The sequence below is a fragment of the Vidua chalybeata genome, chromosome 2 (assembly GCF_026979565.1).
Source record: "Vidua chalybeata isolate OUT-0048 chromosome 2, bVidCha1 merged haplotype, whole genome shotgun sequence".
Classification (NCBI taxonomy): Eukaryota; Metazoa; Chordata; class Aves; order Passeriformes; family Viduidae; genus Vidua; species Vidua chalybeata.
Genome location: NC_071531.1, coordinates 67,321,434 through 67,345,980, shown reverse-complemented (window position 1 = coordinate 67,345,980; position 24,547 = coordinate 67,321,434). Strand labels below are relative to the sequence as shown.

At 37.2% G+C, this 24,547-nt stretch overlaps 1 protein-coding gene across 4 annotated transcripts in view; it reads left to right on the top strand.

Annotated features, from left to right (window-relative positions):
• Positions 1-24,547, top strand: part of CFAP44 (cilia and flagella associated protein 44) — a 41,755-nt gene that overhangs the window by 7,077 nt on the left and 10,131 nt on the right. For 3 of the 4 annotated variants that reach the window (XM_053936436.1, XM_053936437.1, XM_053936435.1), the window contains exons 4-24: positions 526-688; positions 1,694-1,796; positions 2,108-2,324; positions 3,775-3,889; positions 4,404-4,568; positions 5,674-5,829; positions 6,442-6,489; positions 7,264-7,363; positions 8,607-8,701; positions 10,354-10,560; positions 11,426-11,536; positions 13,584-13,736; positions 15,526-15,744; positions 16,192-16,334; positions 17,188-17,458; positions 19,367-19,422; positions 19,843-20,005; positions 20,331-20,461; positions 21,413-21,630; positions 22,012-22,177; positions 23,459-23,636. In XM_053936436.1, coding sequence (XP_053792411.1) covers positions 526-688; positions 1,694-1,796; positions 2,108-2,324; positions 3,775-3,889; positions 4,404-4,568; positions 5,674-5,829; positions 6,442-6,489; positions 7,264-7,363; positions 8,607-8,701; positions 10,354-10,560; positions 11,426-11,536; positions 13,584-13,736; positions 15,526-15,744; positions 16,192-16,334; positions 17,188-17,458; positions 19,367-19,422; positions 19,843-20,005; positions 20,331-20,461; positions 21,413-21,630; positions 22,012-22,177; positions 23,459-23,636 — 3,178 coding nt within the window. The remainder of the gene's footprint in view (positions 1-525; positions 689-1,693; positions 1,797-2,107; positions 2,325-3,774; positions 3,890-4,403; positions 4,569-5,673; positions 5,830-6,441; positions 6,490-7,263; positions 7,364-8,606; positions 8,702-10,353; positions 10,561-11,425; positions 11,537-13,583; positions 13,737-15,525; positions 15,745-16,191; positions 16,335-17,187; positions 17,459-19,366; positions 19,423-19,842; positions 20,006-20,330; positions 20,462-21,412; positions 21,631-22,011; positions 22,178-23,458; positions 23,637-24,547) is intronic. The other variant, XM_053936438.1, reaches the window with a different exon arrangement.

The window sequence follows — 24,547 nt, the reverse complement described above, 5'->3', positions numbered from 1 at the left end:
GGTATGGTCAAGTAGGGTAGGATAAGATATGTGACTTTTGTATATGCTGATGGTTTTTTCTGCAGACACAGTTCAGTTACTATTGAAGACTGGATTTTCCCTTTTTTACATCTGCCTGTAAACAATTAAGAAGTGAGCTTGAAAACTTTCTTGGTTTGATCACTTGTCTATAGAACAGTTCCTGATAATCTGATGCACATCTTTTACATTTCCTTTGAAGTGAGAACACGGATAAAATAATAATTCCTTGCAGCTCCGAATGATCAGAAGCAAGAGATGTACCCATAGTGTAGATGAAAAAATTGGATATGAACTTCAGAAGGCCTTTACTTGTGCCTTCCTTTCAGTTATAGAGTCAAGATATATTTTACTTTCACTGTGTACTGAAGAAAATTATCTTCTGCCATCAGGCTTAGTCACTAGTTTCAGTATTCCCATTTCAGTTTCAGTTTAAGCATTTCTATCTACTTAGCAAACTGTTTAGAAAGCCTGTGTCTAATCTTTTCCTTATTGGACTGTTCCCAGACATTCTTTTGGATATGACTGTACCAGACCTGTAAACCTGATGATAATGGATAGACATACTGTGGGGTATATAGCAGGCAACCAGGTGATCCTCCAGAACCTGAGAACTAAGTATCAGAAACATGTCCGGAGCAGCCGTGGCAGTGGCATTGGGTTTATCACAGTATGGCTTTTGTTTCTTGTTTAAGAACTTTAGTTGCTTTCTAGGAAGAAAATGTTTGCTTGGTTGTGGATGCCAGATATGGGAGACTTCTACAGTTGCACATTCATATACATAGGAAAGTATATTGTATTGATTAAAGGAATGTGTGGATCATGCAGCATGGGCTTCTCATCCCATCAATATATCTGGGAGAGAACAAGTATCTGCATACCTTAGTCCCAGCCACAGCTACCTAAAAGGACCGACAAGTCCAGCTGGGATTATTTTTACATTGTTATTTAATATTTTTGGCTCATAGCAATTCTTTTATTTTTTTTTCAACACTTCATCTGTCCTAATCACAACTGATACTAATATAGAGTCTTACTTGCAATTAAAATTTAGAAAATCAAGTTCCCACACAAATGAAGAGAAAAAGCATCTGGTTTCACTTTAATAAACTTATCAAGAGCTTGAAGTCTCAAGTTCTGTCTCTGAATTTGAAGCACCTTACCCTGTGAGAGCTCTGCTATCTCTCAGTTTTATTGCGTATGAGTGAGGCTTTCAGACTACCAGCCTCAGACTATCCTGCTTCATCATAAGCAGCCTCTTCTGGGGAATCAGTGTACATTTTTACACCTTCAGAGTAGTGTCATGCAGGATAGCTTTTTTGCAGCTGTCTGCTGAAGTAGATGGCTGCTGACACAAATGCTGCTATGGAAAGATTAGCTAGTGGGTTGAGTGAGGTAGGAATAGTAAAAGGATGCATCACAAAGCAGATTGTTTCACCGTTTGTCATGATTCCACAATATATGTGGGATATACCATTTTGTGTGCATAGTGGCTTCATTATGATATTGAGCAATAGGTTGACAGTTGTTCAGAATAAAGACACAGAAAAATGCAATCTAGTATTTATGGCTGTATGTTTTGACTAACGAGTGAGTGAATACAATAACTGAGTAACTAGCAGGATAAAGACAAAGGTGTTATTACAGCATGCAACAGGACTTTTGCTTTTTCAAGGCACACCCTAATAAGGACTACTTTGCAGTAGGAGAAAAAGGAAAGAAGCCAAACATTGTCATCTACACATATCCTTCAGTGAGGCCCTACAGAATACTGAAAGGTAGTGTAAAACCTTCTATTTTCATTTTATACAGATGGACTAGTGTTTAAAGATCCCAGCAGATGGAGTAGTGGATCATTTTTATTTAGAAGGAAATAGAATCTTCTGGTCCTTCACAGCAAAAATAGAAAACATTGGTTTCAAACTTTTTCATTATTGCATGTGAAGAAACTTCTATTTGATAGAAATAGCCAACCTAAAGCTATTACCTATTGGAAAAGAAATAATTTCAGTAAATGTTGAGCTTCTGAATATATTTTTGTGTTGTTTCTACCTCTTTCCTGTGTATTTGGGCTTGTACATTTCTTCAGGTGGAACAGAGGTAGCCTATGTTTTTGGTGATTTCAACCGTACTGGCACTTTGCTGGCCAGTGTTGGGAGCGGCCCTGACTACATGTTGACTATCTGGGACTGGAAACAAGAGGAGACTCTGCTGAGGTCAAAAGCTTTTGCACAGGATGTTTACAAGGTCATGTTTTCTGCTGAGAATGAAGAGCATCTAACTACAGGTGGATCAGGACACATCAGGTAGGTTTGCTGATTAGGGTTAATACATAACACCTCTGCAGTCATAATACATAGGAGATGACTAACAAGAATGTATCATTAGCAAACATGTACCAATGAGGAATGCTATTTATCTGGCCCTTACAATTACAAAAATGAGGATTTTCAAATCCTTCAACCAGTCAAACAAATCTTTCCATATCTTTGCTGTCCAAAGAGGATGATGCTTGATGTTAAATGTCAGTCAACCTACCTACCTACAAGAATGGTCTCAGGCTCCATTCTTCTAATTTCAACAAGCACTGAGAAGAAGAAATGAAAAATACTTATATATACATGTCTTCTAGCTGGTAACATAGGATATTTGCCTTCTGTGCCTTCTGGGCTTTATATCTTTGATTTCTTGAGCTCATCTGCTCCTTGGACAGCCATTGGAGCTGGTTGCCAAGTCATGGATCAGAAACCCTGTGATTGCACCAAAAGCCTACAAAAGATGTTTCCATACATTCCCTTCCCTGCCAAGTTCATGAGTCCTTTTATAAAAAAGGGCCAAACACCCAACGACATTAAATATTCTTTTTGTGTTCTGTGTTTATCCAGTACTTGAATGCTAACACAGCAGAGTCTTATGCTATGAGTGGGATTCTGTTGTAATAAAAATGTTATCTTTAAAATTATAATGCATCTAAAGTTTCTTTGAATTTTAATGGGGAAATCAGATCAAAATCTGATATTTGCTTTATTGTTTGATTGCAAGGTGGGTCTGAAATAGCAAATTATTTATTTAGACACAGAACAAATGTGGTTTAGAATCCATTATTTATGGAAATCTGACAAAACAAAATCTTGTATGAACTTTCTTTTGAGCTGAAATACTACAAATAAACACTGACATAGCTTTTATTACATGGTAAATGTGACCTTACACCCAAATGTGGACTCAAATTACAATTTCTAACAGTTATCTTAAAAGTAATGTCTCCTGCACACTCAGGAGACACTAATATTTAGGATAAAACCTTTGGCTCAGTGAGATTTTATAGTACAGTTTAATTCCACAAGAGGACTTGGATGACATTCAATGAAGTCCTCAGTCCTTTGGGTTTACAAAACTGATCATCATACACTCCACAGCAAGGATAAAATAGGTATCCCTAGCTATGTGTATGGGTTGTAGCTGGAAAGATGTAGCTGTGTATTTTACATTTCTTAATTTTAAATAGTAGTTTAATCTTCATTCTGCCTATTCCAAATCCTTTTCCTAGATGTTTCATAGGAGTAGTATAGGGAAATGTTTGTGTAGATGTAAAGCTTTATGTCATTTTCAAAAGAAAAAAACTCCAAGTTCTCCTGCAAAAAGGAATAATACATGAGCAAGGCATGCCTGGTAGGAGTATTGCAATGTCTAAGAGGGATTGACCAGTGTTTAGGAAATCTTGTGTCAGAGAGGGGTGTGTTTTTCTGTACTCAGGTTCTGGAAGATGGCTCTCACATTAACTGGTCTCAAGTTACAAGGAACTTTGGGCAGGTTTGGAAAAACAGCAGTGTCTGACATTATGGGTTTTGTGGAGCTGCCCGATGGGAAGGTAAGTGAGAAAAAGTGACCAAAAGAAAAAATATTATATACTCTTTTAGGCTTTGATATAAAGTCTGCTTTGTAAGGTAGAGAGTTACTATTCGCTTAAAAATGTTTTTAATCAGGCCTGTGATGCACTGTTCTGAGAAGAAAATATTGCCATCAATTTGCCAAAAATCCCTGTCTTGCTTTGTAATAATTGGAAAATAGTGTTGTAATTCACAGAAAAAAAAGATCTGTCTTGGCTTAGAGCTGAGTGTCTTCTAATGTGAAAGCATTAGTGTACAGACATACAAAGAGACTGTTGGTCCCAATCTTCATTAATTTCAGTGCATGCAAATTATGTCACATTGCTAAAAAGTTGAACCTCCTCACCCTTTATATCTTCTCTTGCAAATGTTTGTACTTTGCCATTGATTTAATGCTTTCATGGAAGAAAGCCACAAATGTTAACTGGGTTCTTGCCTGTGTTTCTGCACGATTACATGCAGGTGCTTACACACTTATTTTCATTTGCATTAAAGGTTGTCTCAGGAACTGAGTGGGGCAATTTGCTGCTTTGGGAAGGTGGCCTCATTAAAGTAGAGCTCTGTCAAGTTGGACATAAGCCCTGCCACGAGGGCCCTGTCAGCCAGTTAGTTTTTGATGAAGGAGATCTTTATTCTGTTGGAAAAGATGGTGTCATTCGGGTGAGTTTTTCTTTTGCTCTGCCTTTAGGTGTGCAAATGTATGGTCAGCAGGTAAATGTTACATATTTCCTTTACCAGGTTTTTGGAGGATATTTTGGAGTGCAGTTTCTTTCTGAAAATTATTTTGTAGAATAAAGAAAATGAGAGCACATCTCCACAGTGTACGTGTTTGAATTGGATAGCATGGCATGCAGTTTTCCTTGTTTAATAGTAATAAATAAATCAGCTTTTTCTTTAGTATATCAAAATAATCTTCAGTGGTTTTCTAACAGATTTGTTCCTGCCTACATTCTAACATTTTATAATTTCCAGGCCTATTAACACATGGTATTATCTAAAAGATAAAAAACAAACTACAGGAATATTTGAAATTAATTTTCTTAGTGTTTAAAAGCTCAGATTATTAATGTTAAAATAACACAGAAATTAACTAGCATCTCAGAGATACATATCCTAAAATAAGGGAAAATTAAACCATCCTGAAGTTAACAAATAATTCTATAAATTAAGGTCAAAATGTTTTCCTTATGTTTTCTGATGTCATCTGTCAATGATCAAGAATTTTGCAATCTTATTACCCTGCTCTTTAAGGGAGGACATGATGTGTCTTCTGCTGATGTGTGTAATGACCCAGACAATCAATGGTATACTGACCTATAGATAGTGGAGGGTTTCAAACACTGATGTTGTTGTTGTCATTGTGTTTTAGAGGTTGGTGTTATCCCCTTAGGAAAGTTCACTTGATTATAAGCATGCTAACTGATATGTTGTCCTTATCCTACAGAGCATAACATATAAGGGTTACACTTCCCATTAATTTGTGCTGCCTCAGTATGAGCCATGCTGAGTGCCGACAGATACCATTTATTCTGCATAGTTCTGAAGCTGCCATGTACAGCTCTCTTATTGTCAGAGCTGAATTAAAGCTCCAGTCACTGTTCTAGCAGTGTTTATGTTAGTGCTTATGTCCAAAGCAGTGATTTTGCTTTCTTAAAATTTTGATTTTCCGTATTTATTGTGTATGAAAACAACCTGGTGTTATAAAAAAGGCTGCTTTTTTTTTTTTTTTTTTTTTTTTTTTTTAAATGCTTCCAATGCCATGAAGATGTGGAACTTTGAGGTAGTAGATGCTGCTGATCCTGTGGATGACACAGGGTTAGTGGAGATGGAGCCTATGAATGAACTTTGGCTTGGCAAGAATGTCAGCCTGAATTTCATTACAAAAATTCATGACCATGGACAGCCCTTCTGGTTTGCTCAGGTGAGACACACTCAGGTACATGCATCCCTGTGGAGAAAAACAAAATGAGGAACGTTCTGGTAAGTAACAGCAGGAGTCTATTACAAATCAGTGTTTCTTTTTAGTAGAATTCAGTCTTCTGGATATATAGAAAATAATCTTATCTACCTACCTACCAACCTACCTACCTACAGTTTTGTTGGTTTGTTTTTAAACACTGAAACAGGCTTCCTAGAGAGGTGGTTTAAGTTCCAAGTCAGTGTTTAAGAGGCATATATAGAGGCCTTTAATAATATACTTTAACTATTGGTCAGGCCTGAAGTGATCAGGCAATTGGACGAGATGATCCTTGCAGGTCCCTTCCAACTGAATTATCCTATGTTATGCTATGCTGTGTTTTTAGTGTACAGTAATGTGTGAGACTCTGGCATAAGAATAGGAGAATGCTAGAAGGTATTGTCCAAGTTCTATCACCTTAAAATGATGAATGGGATTCATAAGACCAACATCACTGCATTTAGTAATTTCTGTTTCACAATGATAATCATTAAGGACTTTTTAAGAAGTCACCATGTGCAGTTTTATTTCCAAATTGAGTCTGAAAATATTCAATTTATGTTTTTTCTTCTTCAGGATACAAGTGGAGCAATATGGAAGCTGGATTTGACTTTTTCAAATATGGTAATTTTGTTTTTTCTTTCTTCTGATTTCTTCAGTTCATTTGCAATAGGAACCATATCCTATGACATCCTATAACTATACTGGTTCCATCTGGAATGAAATCTGTGTTTTATGAAGTTGCACAGTAGAAAATTGTAGCATTGAAACAGATATATTATTTAATAAAAAATTTCGAATGCAATTGATTGTAATAATTGTGCAGGATGGTAAAGAGGAATTTGATTCTTGATTCCTGAAATTTCAGCTGCCAAATTCAATTTACTTTAAAGGAGTTTGATTCTGTAAACTGGTAATGAAAGTTGCATGGATGCAGGAAATGACTTTAAGGAGTGTTGTTATTTCCTCTATAGATAGGTGTTTGAACCTTACTGTAGTCTTTAAATGACAGAAAGAACTAGAAAAAAAACAAGAAGATGAAACACACTTGAAGTGTTTTATCCTACTGCTAACTAGTGTTACTGCTGGAGATGTTTTTGATGGAGAAATAGATGACAGAGGTGAAAAAGTGGGCATTTAACTTTTGCTCTGGAACATCATAAAGTAAATAGGAACAATCCCTTGTGGGGAATAGAATTTTAATGTGAAAAGTAAAATATGTTCCGAGAATTGTATGGTAAATAAAAGACACATACTATACAAACTAATGTAAAAAAAATATATATAGCAAAGTCTGTAATTCCTTGGATGATGAAATATTTCCCAGGCAGCATAAGCTCAAACTGCAGAGCACAAGTGTAAAATGCAGCACAATTTCTCTTCTGTTTTGCACCGCAGACTCATGACCCAGAGCGCATGTGTACCTTCCACTCGGGGGGAATTGAGGCCATTGGTGTCTCTCCCTTTACATACCTGATGGCCACCACAGCTCTTGACCGTAAGTACACTGTCCCTTTCCTCTCATGCCACTGCCATGACTGGTTTTGAAGGGAAATGATGCTTGGTTTGGAGCTACAGTGTTTTGTATTTGTGCATTTGCTCTTGCAAAGCCACTTTTGTTATTCCTGGGATCAGTTCTTTAATAGTTAAGGCAAATCATGAATATTTTGAAACAATGTGTTAAGACTGTTTCATCCTAAAAACCTGGGATTTTAGCAACAGAAGTTTTTAATGGGAAACTTTGTAAATTGTTCTGAAGGAATGGCTGAAAAGGTGGGACATCTGGTTTGAGTAACAGCACTTGTATTCAGTGCTGGGGTTTAATAAGTGTTGGGATTTTTATCTTGTAAGGAATTACATACACCTCCAGCATTGTGCAAGCCATTGCAAATATTAATGTTTGTGCCTTTCTTAGAAACTGCAATAGCTCTTATGCTCTCATCAACAAATAACAAGCAATTACAGATATATTCATTCAACTTGTATAAATATTGCTGTTTAGGCCTCTCAGTGTTAGCTTTATTGTGCTTTGAAAGAAGAACTACTGGCCAGAACACTAACAATGTCATTTACACTGCTCAGAAAACACTACAAGGTCTTTTAATTAAATTCTTGTCAGTACTGTCTTGTAATTTGTCTGTGTTATACAATGCACATATTCTTCTACCCTGAAGACTAACTTCTACCAGTTGAGCAAATGACATTTCACGTAAATGCCAGTTGGAATGGAATTTTATTCAAAAAGTATGTGTGCCTATGAATATGTTAATTTTCCCTCTAATGAAATTGAATCTTTTGTGGACAATCTCCTATGTTTTCCTCCCTTTAAATGTTTTCCTCCCTTTAAATGTTTTCCTCCCTAGGCAGTCCCAAGTAGTAGCTATCATCTTTTCCTATGTTGTCAGTACAGATTTTCCATAGAGTATGCCACAATTCCATGCTCACTTGAAAATTACATGTGGATTGTCAGCCTGTGAGTTCTTATTACAACCCTCAGCCTCGACAACTCTTGGTTCTGTATAAGTTGAAGAGTGAAGAAATCATATATTTTGTTCATGAGCACCATGCTAGCTATGGTGATCTGTAACCATCAGTCATTTTTCATGCAGGCATTTTCTTACTCAAAAGAGAAAATATACATTTAATCCAGATTTTAATTCAAATAAAAAGACATTTCTCCATAAATCCTAATGTAAGTGACATTGCAAGAAATAAATTCTTACTGTCTCCTTTCCACACAGGGTCAGTGCGCATCTATGATTTTAGCAGCAACAGCCAAGTGAGCGTAATGAAGTTTAAACAGGGAGGAACAGCACTGATGTGGGCACCGGCTGTTGTGAGTTTTTCCTAGCATGTTAGCAAAAATTCATCAAGGAGCCTATGGGCCTGCCAGCATCCAGGAAGCTGCTCAGCAAACAAGACATTAGAGGTCACTTGTTAGGCCATGGTGGAATTTACTGTAGCAGGATGTATAGATAAGTTTGTGGGGTAGTATGTTTGTATACAGTCTGGGAACAGTTTAACTTTACTATGGGTTATCAGGTATCTGACTTTGTGCCTTCCTAATATTTTAAAATCAGATCTCTGTGTGCAGTATGGGAAGTAGTCTGAGTTTGTAGACTAACAGCTTCTATTTAACCCACACAGAGCAAATGTCAATTAACATGAGTTAGTTAACACATTTTGAAATGACAGCCCAGACAAATCACAAACATTTGGAGATAAATCATTAAAAACTGTTGCCAGAACTGATCATTTGTGGAGTGTGGAATCTATAATTTTTAGACATATTTGCTAATTTTAATTAAATTAGTGTCTAGTTATGTTCTTGAGAAAACATAGCAAGCCTGGTGGGTTAATTACAAGGAAATTTAGGAGGTAAATAATTACTTGAATGTTCAAGATGAGGGTTCCACTGGGAGAGTGTCTTTATTTTATAAAAATAATTATTTTATAAAAATATAATTCTGGCCACACAGGCTTTCAGAGATGCTGTTCCTGATACCTGTACCTTCATGAGGTAACCTGTCTGCTACAATAAATTGTACAGCATCACAAAACTGACTTAGTTCAGTTTTACGAAAGTTATTACTAAACACAATCTGAAAAACAAAGTCTATCCAGCTGCATTTAAAATTGCATTCAATACTTGGTCACAGTTTAAAGTGTGCAAATGTATTTTAAAATCTCTACTATTAATCTAAGAAAACTTAGTCTAACATATTTTGAAGCATTTTTATACCATAATCTCCTCATAGGCAAGCTAGCAGTGACTTTGTTAGATAAGTGAACACTGGCAAGTCAGCTTGTAATTGACTTCAAGACATTACCATGTATGGCAAATATCAGCTAAATCCACAAGTCCAGCTATGTCCGGCTAAAACACAGGCCTGTTTCTCCTAACCTTTATCACAGTTCAAGACTCTCTTAATTGTTAGCAATTGGCTTACCTACAGGACTTATGGTAAGGACTCCTCCTCCTTTCCATCTCAAGTGGCAGTCCCTGTTGACTGCTGTACTCTATATGGACTCAGCCAGACCCAAGCCTGTGCCCTGACCTCTTAAAAAAATCATACTGAGGTTTGGTGCCCCATATTATATTCATAAAAATTTAATTTTTTTTTTGAGTTTCAGCTCTTCTGCTTAAGAAGGTACTGATATATCTTTATGTCAGTATGAATTACCTCTTCCTCAGACATTACAACCACATCCTCATTAACATCTTCAGTTTCAGTGGCATGTTATCACGAAAAAAAAAACCAAAACACAATCCAAACCAAAAAATAAGTCCCAATCCCCTTTCTTCCTTTGTGATACCATATTAGAGAGAATAAACAACATTTCCCATGTGTGAAATATTCTTTGTGCTTTAGCAACACTTCCATGTAAGGTGAGTTTAAAGGTAAACACCAGAGTACATGCCATATGGATTATTCTTTGAAGCCCTCAGATGTACACTGTGATTTTTTTTCTTCATTTCACTTAAAGGTAAATCCTGAGGGAGGTCTAATTGCCGTGGGGTTTGAAGATGGTGTTGTCCGCATAATTGAGGTTTATGATCCCAGACGGCTGCCTGGTCATGCAGGACAGGCCAGTGAGATTGCGGAGATAAATCTGAAACAAGTTTTCAAACCTCATGGTGCTGCAGTCACAGCCCTGGCATATGAACGAAAGGGAGATGTGTTTGCCACAGGGGTACGTATCATTTAGTTTGGCTGGTTTTATTAAGCCATAAACGTAGAGCCTTTTAAAAGATATAAAGTTTGTTTACTGACAACACAGTTTTACTTCTGTTGCTGCTATTGATTGCTTGTTGTAGTTCTCTGTGCTGGGAGAAGGATCTGTTTGCACTCACATCTGTTTTTCTGAAGGAAAGCAACCATGCAATTCACACAATTCATTTTGTGAATTACTGGACTGTTTAGTGTGAATTCTGTAATCCCCTTTGAAGATGGATTTGGTTCATTTTGGAATTAGTTTAGTAGGATCTTGGAATTAGTAAAAGCAAGTCTGTTGAGACACCACATTGGCAGCAATCCAGCTGCTACCCAGCACTGCTTGGCCTTACCACAGGATCAGTCAGTCAGTTTATCATTAAACCTGGTAGTCTTTGAGATGGTTTCCAGTTAATGTGGTGTCTCTTTTTAAAATCTCATCCTTAGCCATGATCAGTGCATTTGCAGTTACATGTTCCTTAGGCTGAATTGCCATGCATTTCATTTCATGTAGGATTTAAGCTACAATGAATCATGTTGTGTACCAGTTCTGGAACTTCTTATTATTTGGGGCAATGGGCAGAAAGCACCTGGCAGGCGATGCCAGAGGAGGCCCATGAGAGCAATTAAGAGCCATGGGTGCAACATGTTTCTTGGAACAGCATGGGCAGGATTTTTATTTCCTCCCAGTAATCATAATGGAAATCCAGTCCTAAGTTCCCCTGTTTAAACACAAAAAAAATGGAAGTATGTGCTTATGTAATAAAGTGCTTAGAGTCTTGAATTTTTGGTCAGCTTTGATTCAGTCATCATGTTTGTTTGTTTGTTTGTTTGGTTTTCCTCAGAGTAAAGACAAAACAGTTTTCTTTTTTGCTATTGAGGATGAATACAAGCCTATTGGATTCATCTGTGTCCCTGGGCCTGTACAGGCATTACAGTGGTCTCCACCTTCTCATGTGAGTAATGCATATTTGTTTTCTTTCCTTCCCAGCAGTGTTAACATATAATTTTAAAAAGAATTTCCAATCAAAATAGATGAAGATCCATGACTCCAGTCATGTCCTCTATAGACAATACAAAGAATGTTTTGCGATTTTGTTTTTTCATGCTGCTTCAGCATGGCAGATTCTAAAAGGTTCTTTGTAGCTGTACCTGTGGTTCAGTCACTATGGATATATTTTGGGTTTTGGATAATGCAAATGACAAGATTTTGGTATACTTTTTGAGCCCTTGACTTGAAGAAACAATCTTATTCTTTAGCTTTTGGAAGGTCTGATTCTCTTTGACAAAGAAGTTATTTGAGTGTTACTATCTGTGACTCTTGCCCATATTAAAACAGGCTTTTGAAAAGCTTTTTGACAACATTAAGAAAGATTTTGGGTGCTGTGGCAGGCACATTCTTCTCTCTCTCAGGATTTTTTTCATAGAGGAGCACAGAGGAAAGAAAGAGAGAACAATTTCTGTTTCTGCTCCTTATTTTCCCATGTAGAATGTGTTTAGAGAATTGTTTACCTGGGGTGATTGCTTAATTAGATTCTAGTGAAGATTGTTTAAACCTGATAACCAATCAGATCCACCTGTGTCTGGACGAGAGAGTTGTGAGTTAGATTTAGTAGTTAGAAAAAGTAAGTATGTAGTTTCAGTATCTCCTGTAAAAATCATATTGATGTATTATAGTATAATAAAGAAATCATTCAACCTTCTAAACTAGAGTCAGACATCATCATTTCTTCCCACTGAGTTCACCTGCATTTACAATGGGGTGCTTCTTGAAATACACATTCTGTGTTTCAAATATGTCAGGACACATCGAAATAGGTGTTTGCTAATATTTAAAAGTGTTCTAGGGTTAGGGTAACATTTGAAATTTTATTTGGTCCAGTATCCTTATTTAGAGGAGAGACTATTCATTATATTTAGATGCTAGCAAGATATATTTTACAGGTGCATAGTGTCAAAGTGTTGGTATTTCTACTTGTTAATTTGAACTGCTAAAAACTGCCAAAAGAAGTCTTGTTGGTACGAATTCTGTCTTACTGCAGAAACAACAGATCTTGATCTGACAGTTGCATCTTTCCTTGAAGACAAGGTACTCCTTCTTACTAAAAAAGCACCCGTTGTGTCTTGGATATGTTAGATTCTGCCTGAGTAATTTTCTCTACCGGTATCTGGCCTCCATTGCTAGATGAGAACACTTGCTTAACACAGTACCAGCATCTGAGTGTCATACTACTTCTTTTTTTTTGTTTGTTTGTTTTATAGAAGAACTGGTGATTAAATACATTACATTTAATGAATGCATTTTTAAACTGAGATCCTGAGTTCCTGAGACATAGGAACCATATGATTCCTAGTTAGGGTTTCCATAGCAACTCTAATATGCCCTCTTTGCACATTTTTAGTCATGGGTCAGATAAAATAAATCTCTCTTTTCTCCAGATAGCTTATGAAAATTGAAATTAAATACAGCCTTGTCTTTTAAAAACTCAAAACACTGAATAATTATTACCCTCTCCTCACCTATTCTTCCTAACTTCACATTTTAAAGGATTTGTCAGGCACCAACCGAAAACAAACAAACTGAAAAGTAAGTAGAATTTGGCAAGACTTTGAACCAAGTCTTGATGATATAAAGGATTTATTAGTATGGAAATATAGGAAATTATCAACTCAAAATCTACTAAGTCATGGGTCAAATCCATCTTTTAATTTGACCAAATTTCCAAAATATCATTATGCTGCTTCCAAGCTAAGCAGTGTCAGAATTATAGCTGGTTTGGACACAGCAAGGATTTCTTCAATTCCTTAGCTTTGCCTAGCATAAAAGAAGCTCACTGATTTCTGAAGTCCATTTAAAAGTGTCCATAGAAATAAGAGCACAGGGAAGTGTGGCTGGAGTTTGGCTTTGTTCCTGTCCATCTGCTTAGCGAACTTTTGCCCCCATTTATCTTGATTCCATTTATACATCTGCCCTATATTTGTATTCTTTGTGTTTTTGTACAGGATAAGAGCACACTGCTCATCCTTTGTGAGAATGGCTTTGCTGTCCAGGTTCCTGCTCCTCTCCGTGGGAATCATGATGCAGCAACCACCTATCACATAAAAAACCTGCCAACACAGTACTTCCATTTTTATAGTATTAAATCCCAACTCAAGGTAAAAAACTCTCCTGTGGCAGAATTTCATCTTCTTCATTGTGCCAGGTGGTCAAACTACCCAAAAGACTTTATAGTCCCTGTATTTCATCACAGGGTTTTTCCTAAGCTCCTTGAAAGGGAGTGCCAGGTAGAAGTAATTTGTGGCTTGAAATGACAAGTTGGTTTTTTTTTTTTTTTTAACCTACATGACACTGGAAGCATGATGTGAATTTGGATTATAATTAGAAGACAGCATTAGAGAAAGGGAAAGGTAGTGCATTAGTTCTCAAAATATTTTAATTTTGGTAATTTTCACAAAAATAATATTTATTGTGGTTGATATTCACCTTATAGGAAATTTCTTTCAAAAGTTATAAAACCCCCAGGTAGTCACCTTGAAGCAAATATGAAACATTTTTTTTTTGTAGCAGTATTTCTGGCTTTTAAAAATGTTTTAAGATGTGCATTTAATTTCTGAATGGCACTTAGTATTTAAAAAGAATATGTGGGGCCAAAGGAAAAGAGTTATGCCAACTCACAGCTATAGTTAGTTTTGTGAAACTAAAAGAAAGCTGATTTTAGGCTCAGGAGAGCTTCAGTGAGTGGGCTCTCAGTTTCATAATCAATCCACTACAATCCAGCAGCCTCTCTGATTCTGTTGTTAACCTGTGATTTCTCTGCCTTCTCTCTTAACTGCTCCTGTATTATTGAATGTCAGGCAAAGCTTCATTTTGTGTTCTAACTTGGAGGAAGACAGCATTCAGGAGAAAGATCTCTAGATGTTTTTTCACAGCAATATCTATAAGAACGATCACAAAGCATGCATATGAAAGGAAATATTAAAATAATGTGTGTAGAGTTTTGTTGGTTTTCTTGTTTGTTTATTTTTTTGTCGCTTTTGTTTTGGATTTTTTTGTCAAATGAGAAGAATAATGTTGAGAAACACTCTAAATCGCTAAAAATAAAAAAAATGTTTCTACAGAGAGAAAGAATATTAATGACTCTCTTTTTTCCTTGGAAATAGATAAATAATTAATAAGCTACAACCACGATGTTTTAATGTAAGGAAAGATTTCTCACAGTAAGGGTAGTGAAACACTAAAGTAGTTTTTATAGTCTGTAGAGTCCCTAGAACAGGATATTTTTTAAAAAGTAAATTTTTTAAAAAAGTATATTTTTTAAAAGGTGAATTGTTTTAAAAGACAAAGATCAGCTGATAATATTTAAGGGTTTGCTGGTTTGGCTATCTAATATCTCCTTAGGAAGCTACTGTTTTAGAGAATGTTTGATATTCGTTTATGTTACAGTAGGCTTGAATGGGAGAGAATTTTAAAGGTTTGCTAAATCTTTCCTTCATTTTTCAGAAGAAGTTAAGTCAGTTACAGCTTCTCTATTTTGCTCTATACCCATGACGGACTAGAACTTGTTTGAGTTCAGCTTTCCAGTGCTTTTCTTTCAACATGGCAGGCAGGGGACAGGACTTAGAATTTCTGCAGGAGTAAGCATAGTGGTGAAGATTTGGAGTAATCTCTCTGAGGAAACATTGAAATCTGCTTGCTACTTGGAATTATTTCTGTTTCAAAAGACCAAGAGTAAATACTTCAGAGGAGGGAAATGGGGGCATTTCACTGGAGTGTCCCATGAAGTCTGGTTGATCTCTACTAAGTTGACAGGAAAGAGATTTCTGTAGATATTCTGTATGTATAATGCCAGGACCACCTTGGATTACATTTATGAGACTCCTTCAGTCAGTGATGTGTGGGGTGCCTTGGTTTCATGTCTCAGTGTTTCTCTGCTCGTTGTAATAGCTGGGAGAGGAGATTGCACGGAGAGAGAAAGAAAAGCAAGAGAAGGAGAAGGCAAGGCTTGAATGGATAAAGCAGCAAAAGGAGCTGGGACTTGAGGTACAAGAAACTAAAGAGGAAGAACCTGAAGAAGAGCCATTGCCACCTATCTACATACCAGAGGAGCCCAGTCCCATTCTCTGTGGCTTTTATGCAGCACCAGGAAAATTTTGGCTTTCCTTGGTAAATCAGTTTTTACTTCATGTTGATGGGATTGCATGATGTGACATCCTTTCCCTTTGAAACCTGTCATCCCTAGGACATCAAGTTCCTTTCATCCTTGACAGTTTCAGTGGTTTTTGTGAACTAAACCAGTAGGGTCACTCTGATTCAGATTTTTTGGTAAATATCCCGTAGGTGCCCTTCTTGGTGGTGCCTGAATGGGCACAAAGACTGGGCTGTTCCCTCACAAGCAGAATGTAGAATTTTAACAGAGTGGCTTTTAATGACAGAGATTGTGACAGACTTCTTTTTGTGGATAAATAGGATCTCTAGGTGTTTGGAAGTAGCATTTTCTAACCCATCACAGATCCTTAAGAAAGGAAGAATTATTCTGATATTTGCATTTTTCTGGTCAGCTGCTTCTGTTTTCTTTTGTCACTGTTTCCTTATGGTCCTTCTCTTTTTCAGGGTGGGTACGACTCAGGGTTTCTCTATCATTGCGAATTCTCACATGATAATGAAGAAGACCCTGAGAAGAGGAAAGATGAACCCTTTGAAGTGATTCCTATGGAGAACACTGACAACAATCCCATTCACCAGATCTCCTTCTGGTAAAACACTGTAGTGTAACAAATAGCTCTGGGATAAAGCTTGATGAAATTGAACTTGGAAGGGAGGAGTGTATGCTACTTTGTCCCTTCTCAATTGTGGCTCAGCTTTAGTATACACAAACTCTCTCTGGTTTTCCTGGCACTGAGTTTTACTTAAAATTTCTAATAGACATAGCTAAGCCATGTGTCTGATAGAATAATTTTAAAAGACCTTCAAAGAAGAAAAAATGAGATTTCTAAGTAAGTACAGACAAGACTAGATTGTAGAACTCCAGGAGAACACTTAGAAATCCCTGCATATAGTGATCACCAGAACAGCAGTTCTTTATCATAGTTAACAAAGATAATTAGAACATGGAACAGTCAGTCCATCCCTCTAATGCTAAGAATATAGGCTTCTCAGGACATTCTGTGAACTGTATGAATGGAAAGGCTGGACTTTTTTCAGACTCCCAGTATTAGGTTCACTGTAAGAATAGGCATGTTCTGCATCAAAAGGAAGCAGGTTTAATTCAGGCTTTAATATACTGCTGGCTGCATTCATCACCATCTGTACTAAATGGGGAGCAGGGACTAAAAACTGCTTTTCTAGCTTTTAACTTGGTGTCTGCTACACTGCCCAGCTCAGGGCTAAGACTAGTTCTAAGATACCTAGCAAGTGCTGGAATGTTCCTGAGCAGCCAGTTAGCTGCAAAAACACTTCATAGTAGAATCACACATACTTTAAATACTTTGCTTTCAGCTTCCAAACTTGGGAAAGTGATTTCTATTAAGCTAGATCATCTCTTTTCATATTTTGAGCTTGCTTGTTACAAGTTGCTGCTATTACTGTTTCTTGTTGTGTATTTAACAGTAGCCGCAGCCCCTTGATGTTCTGTGGGATGCAGAATGGCTCGCTGCGTGCTTATCCTCTCGGTGAGAAAGGCCTCTCAGTGGGTGCCCTGAAGGACTACTGGTACCTGAACGTACATGACAATGACAATGGGCAGATCCGGGGGATATGCTGTAGTCATGATGATGGGTGTCTGATTACCTGTGGTGGAGATGGAAACATTTTTACATTTGACTTCTGGTCAGAGGAAGAGCTTCCCAAAGAGCTAAAAGTCACAATCCCCTGTCCTAGGGTAAGTTGGTACCCTCTTTCACTGAATTAGGCCTATTTGGTATGAAACTACCCAAATGGGCAAACATGGTTCAATTATTTTTCTTAAAGATCCTTCACAGCAAAAGCTGAAGTTTCCCAAACTATTTAGAAGAATAGCTCTTGCAAAATGTTCCCTAATAAATGGGCTCTGGGACTGCACTGTTCCTTCTCAGTGTTTTGTGTTTTTTTCCAAATAAATACAGTATGTGTTATTCATATGTAATATTCTCCCAGTGCTTTCCCACTCAAAGGTGTAGTCATGCATATTCCTGGAATGAAAGAATTGCAAGGATTTCTCATACTTCATACCTTTTTTGGGTTTAATTCCAGTAAAGTATGATTCTGCTCTGGATGGGGATTCTAGAAATACTATTGGAGAGTACCATATGAGTAGTTTCTCCATACATGTAGTACCATTCATGTAAAATTCACAATGGATTTTTCCATTTGCAAAATAGCACAACACAATGCTGATCCCGTTGCTCTTTCACTCTTGGGCAGCATTAGTAGTAATGAATTTACAGGTGTCCTGTACTCACTGCAGAGCTGATCATCTCTAGCACGCTTAAACAGATGGCGCTGGAACTCAGAAGCACTTCTACTGATACTGCAAAAGAAGAGAGATGTCAACTAAAATGTTCAGGCTTCACTGAATTTTTGAAAAGCCTTAAGAGTGTCTGAATTAAATAACTAGAACTTGAAAGAAGCAGTGAGAGCTGTTGAGTAAAGAAGTGCCACTGTGCACAATAGGCATACATTCAGAAAAGTTTAAAAATCTTTAAAGTGTCAACATACAAAAAAATTAACTTTTAAATATGTTTCAATACTGGGTAGTAACTGCATTTTGAAGGATGCTTGGCAACAGAGACAGAGGAAATTGTGATTTTGGTTATTCAGCTAAATTGTTCATGACTAGTTGGAATTCTTTACCATTATGACAAGAATATATAGCACTGAGAATAGAGCTAGAGTTATTTCTTAAAAGTGAATAATTAGAACTTTTGATATCAAAGCCTTACTAAGTCCAGTATTGGAAGAAGTTATTAATATACAATTATAAAGCATATATACAGATTTATAGTTTAAAATATGTAAGTAGCTCTATATAAAGACCTTTATGGTCAGTTCTATTGTTCGGGCTAACAACATTGCTTAATGACCATTCTAATAGAGTTTTTCCCTTTTCAAAGTATATCTTCATTAAGTATCTATTCTAGTTTTAAGTCATGTGGAAGATCTTAAAAATTCTATCTTCATTAAGCTTAATGAGATTCTTAAAGAATCAAATACAGATCATCTGAAACTAATTGAGTTAAATTACAGTTCAATTAAGTACAACTAAATTGTTGGGTGATAGTCCCCCCTCTTTTTTCAGAGCATGATTGCCTAGGGAAATGAGGCTTGTGCTACTGCAATGTCCATCCATCTATCATTCTTCACAGCTAATAACTGTGAATCCATTATGCAGTCAGCAAAAGCCAACCAGATTAATTACAGATGTAACTTGGAATTAGCCCATGACACACTGACTCTTGTCAATGTGGCAGTGAAGAGAAATGGGCTGGGGGGGTAAAGAACCAAAGATGGGACAGAGTGAACTTAGGACAAGCAATGATGTACTGTTTTATGCCACTGGGGAGGTTATAGGATTTGTGTTCTCAGTCCCTAATGTTTTGTTAGTTCTTTTACATATAAACCAGCTTCATTGCTTTTTCTGCTTGAAACATTACAACATAATATTTAAGGTCCAGAAAGTAATATTGAAGATGAATATTTCTTTTGTTTTTCTGAGAGGTGGTGAGAGCTCTGTCTTAATATTTATAAAAGCTTTATTGTCTGTTGAAACTATAACTGCTTGTTTAAAGACAAGACAATGTTTTTATTCCAGAGAGGTCTTGAGAAGGAGAAGGCTACTGAAGACATTAAAGATCCTGATGCCTACACGTAAGAGATGCTTAGATAATGATGAAAGGCATTTTCAAGTGTTGGTAGCTCTTTTCACATGTATTTCTTTTTGCCTACAAAGAGGAGGGACAAGTTGATCACCCTGAATTTGGGTCATTTATTTGTGAAACACACAGTTTTTTCAGCCTTTCTCTCCATTTCATCTATTTTTCTGTGGAGGTAATTCAAATACTGTACTATGAGGCATTTAACTTCAGGCTACAGAGACAGCAAAAGGTCAAAGCTCCTTGATGTTAAGAATGTTCAAATATAAGAAGGTGATTCCTTTTTAAGTTACCTTAAGAACCATTGAGTTCACTGGGAATTTAAGATTGTCAAGGAAATCTAAAAGGTCATATAAAGTGTAGCCTTTCCACTCTTGCATTGAGATAACATCATTTCCATTTTATGCATTTTCAGTATTGAGGAATACAAGCAGAAAAAGGAGCATGAACGGAAAATGAAGGAAGCTGAAGACAAGAAAAATAAGAAAAGAGAGGAGTTAAGTGCACTGAGACAAGACTTTGTTTTTCTCCTTCAAAAGAATCAGGAGTTGCCCAAGCACATGCAGTTGCACAGAGAGGTACACCTGGCTTTTATTAGGGTCATTTACATTTCCAGGCACCTTCTTCTAAAATGTTGCTGCCTATCATGTTGGGGCCAAAGATGTCCAATGCTTTGGATTAAGGTACTTTTAAGAATATATAAATTGCTGGACTTCTGAATCACAGCTGATTATTTGTGCCAATTAAGAAGCACAGGAAAAAAATGTGGTTCTCTGTGGAGATAGCTTCTGAAATAAAGGATAGTGTTGATGTGCATGCAACTATGGCACCTAGGTAAAAATATTTATTATCAAGACCGAATAGCCAAAATAATGTGATGCTGGGTTTTCCATCTTCCTGCAGGAGTTTGAGATGGACCGTAGGATCTTTGAAGAGCTGGATAGGCAGACACTACAGAGAATCCAGTTAGTGCAAAGGCAGCTGGCTTGGGAGCATGAGAAACAATTCATTGGACTGCAGAAACTACAAACACAGTAATTACCACTTTTCTTCTACTTCTCTCCCTCACCTTCCATGGGGCTTATTGTCTATGAAGTTGTACCTTCCACAAGAAAAAAGAATGTGATTTTTTTTCTCTCTCTCTCTCTCATATAATCAGTATTTCATCTGTTCCATTATGATTCTGTTGTTATTTAAGAATCTTGTTTATTCTTGGAATATGCACAAGAGTATATGTTCATATTTATGTGTAATTACTTCTATTGAATCTTTGGTAAAAATGCAGCTAGTCAAATGAAGGAAATTACTTCATTTGGATTCACTCCTGTATGAAGAAAGCTGGTTGAGACTATTCGCCTGGGGTTTTGCCAGTAAGTTCAATAAGAACCAAGAACTCTTACTGAAATGTTGAAAAACAGCCTGTGAAATTAATGCCTGTTTTTAAGACACACTGTGTGTCTGTCAGATATTTTAATGTCATTGCTGACACAATGTTCTCTGTACAATTTGAAGTTACAAAACAACCTTTTCCAAGAACACAAGTTTAAGCATGAGGTGCATTTTGAGTTGGTTTTCCTAGAGCTAGGTAAGAGCAAAAGATGAATTAATAAAATAAATACACAATTAAAAAACCACCCTTAGGCACACAGAGTATATGCCTGGGAAAAAAAGATAGAATGAGCATGTTTTTGATAAGTCCTTAATGGAAGATGAAATTTACTGTCATGAAGAACCTGGTATAAGTTTCAATATTGAGAGAAGTCTTCATGTGTTTATTCTTGATATCTCCATTCCTAGATTGGATAAAAGTCAATAGACAGTGTCAGATGTCATCAGGCTAAGCAATTACTTACTGAATTGTGGATTTACCTTTAAGGATTGCGTGTGCAATAAGTAAAGTACACTATTCATGCCCTTTTGGTCAAGGTAAAATGGTGTATTGTGTCCCGTGACATCAGACAGCTTTGTCTAATTTGGGATTCTAGGTTTCGGGACTCTCTGGAATTTACTCTCACTGTTCATGCTATTCAAAGCAATCATCAGATTTCGACCTACAGCCTTCTAACAGTGTCTGAGAAATACAGCCAAGATAAGAAACACGAGGACAGCAAGTTGGCAGTACATAAAGAGAAGTGGACAGCACTTAAAGAGGCAGAACAAGCAGAAGAGGAGATCCACAGAGAGACAACCCCTGTGCATAGAGGTAATGATAACCATTTAAATCTTTCAGTAATATGGTTTCTGTCTTTTATCTCAGTTTGTGTTCCTGAGTCCAAGTTAAAGAAATACACATGTAAGTGCAGTAAAGAAATACATCTGCGATCTTTTTTTTAGTGCCTACATGCAAAGTAACATACATAGTTATCTATGTTTAGATCAATGTCAGCAATTGTCTGTCAGCCCCATGGGTAGAATGTGACTAAAAGTCAAGTCAAAGAACCTGAATACTTTCAAAACATCCACTACAATGGGACTATCCTGATTTACATCAGTTCTACAGGAGCTGTCTGAGGGAGTTTCCAGTAGCTGGGACTGCACTGTGCTGCATGGTATTACATCTTCACATGGTTATATTTTGTTTCAGGAAGTGTAGTTTTTGAGAATGAGGCTGAAAGGTTGAAGACACCAGAGGTCCAAAAGCCAACCATGCGTTATATAGAAAGCAGACGTCAGAAAATCAGAAGACTTGTTGAGAAATATGATGCACTGAAAGCCAAGATTATGAAGAGGAGGGCAGAGTGGCATGAATTGTGAGTCTTGAACTGGACTCTGTTCCCTTTTAGTTCTGCTTCTTGTTTGAGGTCAAGTAATGCTATTTAGCTGTCATATGGCACTATAATCTCCCTGCTTAGGTTTTTATGTTCCTAAGGGTTGTAATTAAAACATTAATTTTCATGTATCTCCAAGTTTCGAGAGAGCATTAGAATATATTTAGTTTCTATGGTTCCTGTAAAATATCAAATTTGAATTCAGCTAGATAGCTGCATTTACAAATAGGGAGTAAAATGTGTCTAAATTGATCACGACTGAGAGACACCTATGCTATTACAGTCAACTCTTAGTGAATCCTGCCAGTCCCACATGGAGCAGATACTGTAACAGTTGGGTTAGGTCAGCAGTCTTAGCATCTCAGCCATCATGTGAGTGTTTGTGATATGCCATCATGCTCCATGCTGGTCTTTATCTTGAGCAGCAAGAAAGGGGGACAGGACGCCTTTCACAGAATCATGGAATATCCTGAGTTGGAAGGGATCCACAAGGTCCATCAAAGTCCAACTCCTGTCCTTGCACATGGCAGCCTCAAGAGTCGCACCCTGTGCCTGACAGCATTGTCCAAACACCTCTTCAACTCTGTCAGGCTTGGTGCTGTGACCACTTCTCTGGGGAGCCTGCTCCAGTGTCCAACCACCCTCCGGATGAAGAACCTGTTCCAAATATCTAACCTAAGTCATATCTTTGAATGACCACTTTTTCAGAGCTGTGTTAGATGGGACTTTGAGTGACCTGGTCTAGTGGAAGGTGCCCCTTCCCATGGCAGGGGCACTGAAACGAGATAATCTTTAACCCAAACCATTCTATGCTCATGGAAGTACAGAAGTTCTTCCTTAGGAGATGAATGGCAGGGAGTAGGACCAATGTAGAGTCAGAGTACAAAGCTTTTAAGGTTATTGAGTGTTTAACAATCTAGAGTAGGATCAAGTGTTCTGTGCTACAGGCTGGTAGATTGTTGATGTGCAGCTCCCTAAAACTGATAGCAGCATGTACTCACTTAACCCAGAACTCAGTCTGAGTGTGAAGGTTTAAACTTTCCCATGGCAGAGCTATGTTTTAAGAATTTTTAGGGGAAAAAAAAATCTGGGATTTTCATTTAAATGTGCAAGGATGTTCTTTCCAAAGTAGCCATTCTTTTCTGAGAGAGATGTGTCACTCTTTCACCTCCCAAACTTTGCTGCACAAGTCAGAGGATATGAAATGGCTGTTCATTTGTATACTTTCTGTCTTGAAGCTCAGCTTTATTTTGTACCTACCAGATACAAGAGCAAACCTAGAGATAACTATGAGAATTCCAAAGATGCTAAGGAGATCAAAGAAGCACGGGAGAATATAGGATGTTACAGGCTGAAGAGTGCCACTAACTACACACTCACTGAAAATGAGCGTATAAGCACTGAAAAGAAGATGACGCAGCTTGCAATCCTGGAAGGCTTGGTATGTAAAACTGTGTATATTGCCCTATTTTTTTTGGGAGAAAGTGAGGATAATGTATTAATCACTGAAGAAATTTTTTGAAAGGAGTTGAAAGTGAGTGTGGGAATAGAGCTTGAAGGACAGACGGCTATTTTGAGTAAACTTTAGTTACAGATCAGCCCTTCTCTTGTGAACTGTCTTGTGCTTCAACAAACCCAAACCTGAATCCCTCCAGGGTGACTCTTTATAAATGAGAAAGAGAATTTACCTTTACTAGTATTTCAGCAGAAACACCTGTCTTTTTAAATTACAAGTCTTATAATCTAGTAAAACACTGAGCTAAATAACCCCTGCCATGAAATACCTTTACAAAAAAAGGGTGTTCTAGTGTGGCCTCTCTGTATTTGCACTTTGGCAATCACTGCTCCTGGAATTGGAATTTTCCTGAGAAACCAGGTTTTTTGGAGCCACCTTGCTATAGTAGGACTCCTACTGTTACCACAAATCTTTCAACCTCGAAGACACAATAAGTTCAAACATTGTGCAGTATCTTTGTTGCTTTCCCTGTGACTTCTTTCCTCCCATCCTTCTCATCGGAATGGTTTTTCATTGTATTTGGCTGGACTGCAAAAGAGTGACACTGGATAACTTTGACAGTGAGGCCTAAGCATTACAGAAGCAATGCTACAGTCTCAGGGGATTTGTTGGATCATTTTAGTCTCATGCTTGGACTTCAGCACTTCACTGTAGTGCTGATGCTATCAGATAGCCAGTGATTAACCCAACTCATTAGAACAAACAAAAGGAATAGTTCTTGTCATAAATTTTGGGTTTATACAGATGAGGAATTCCAGTTGCTTCAAGTGGATGGTGTGTTATTTTCTTTTATAAAGATCAGAGAAGTTTCTGTCAAGTATATTCATGATAGATCA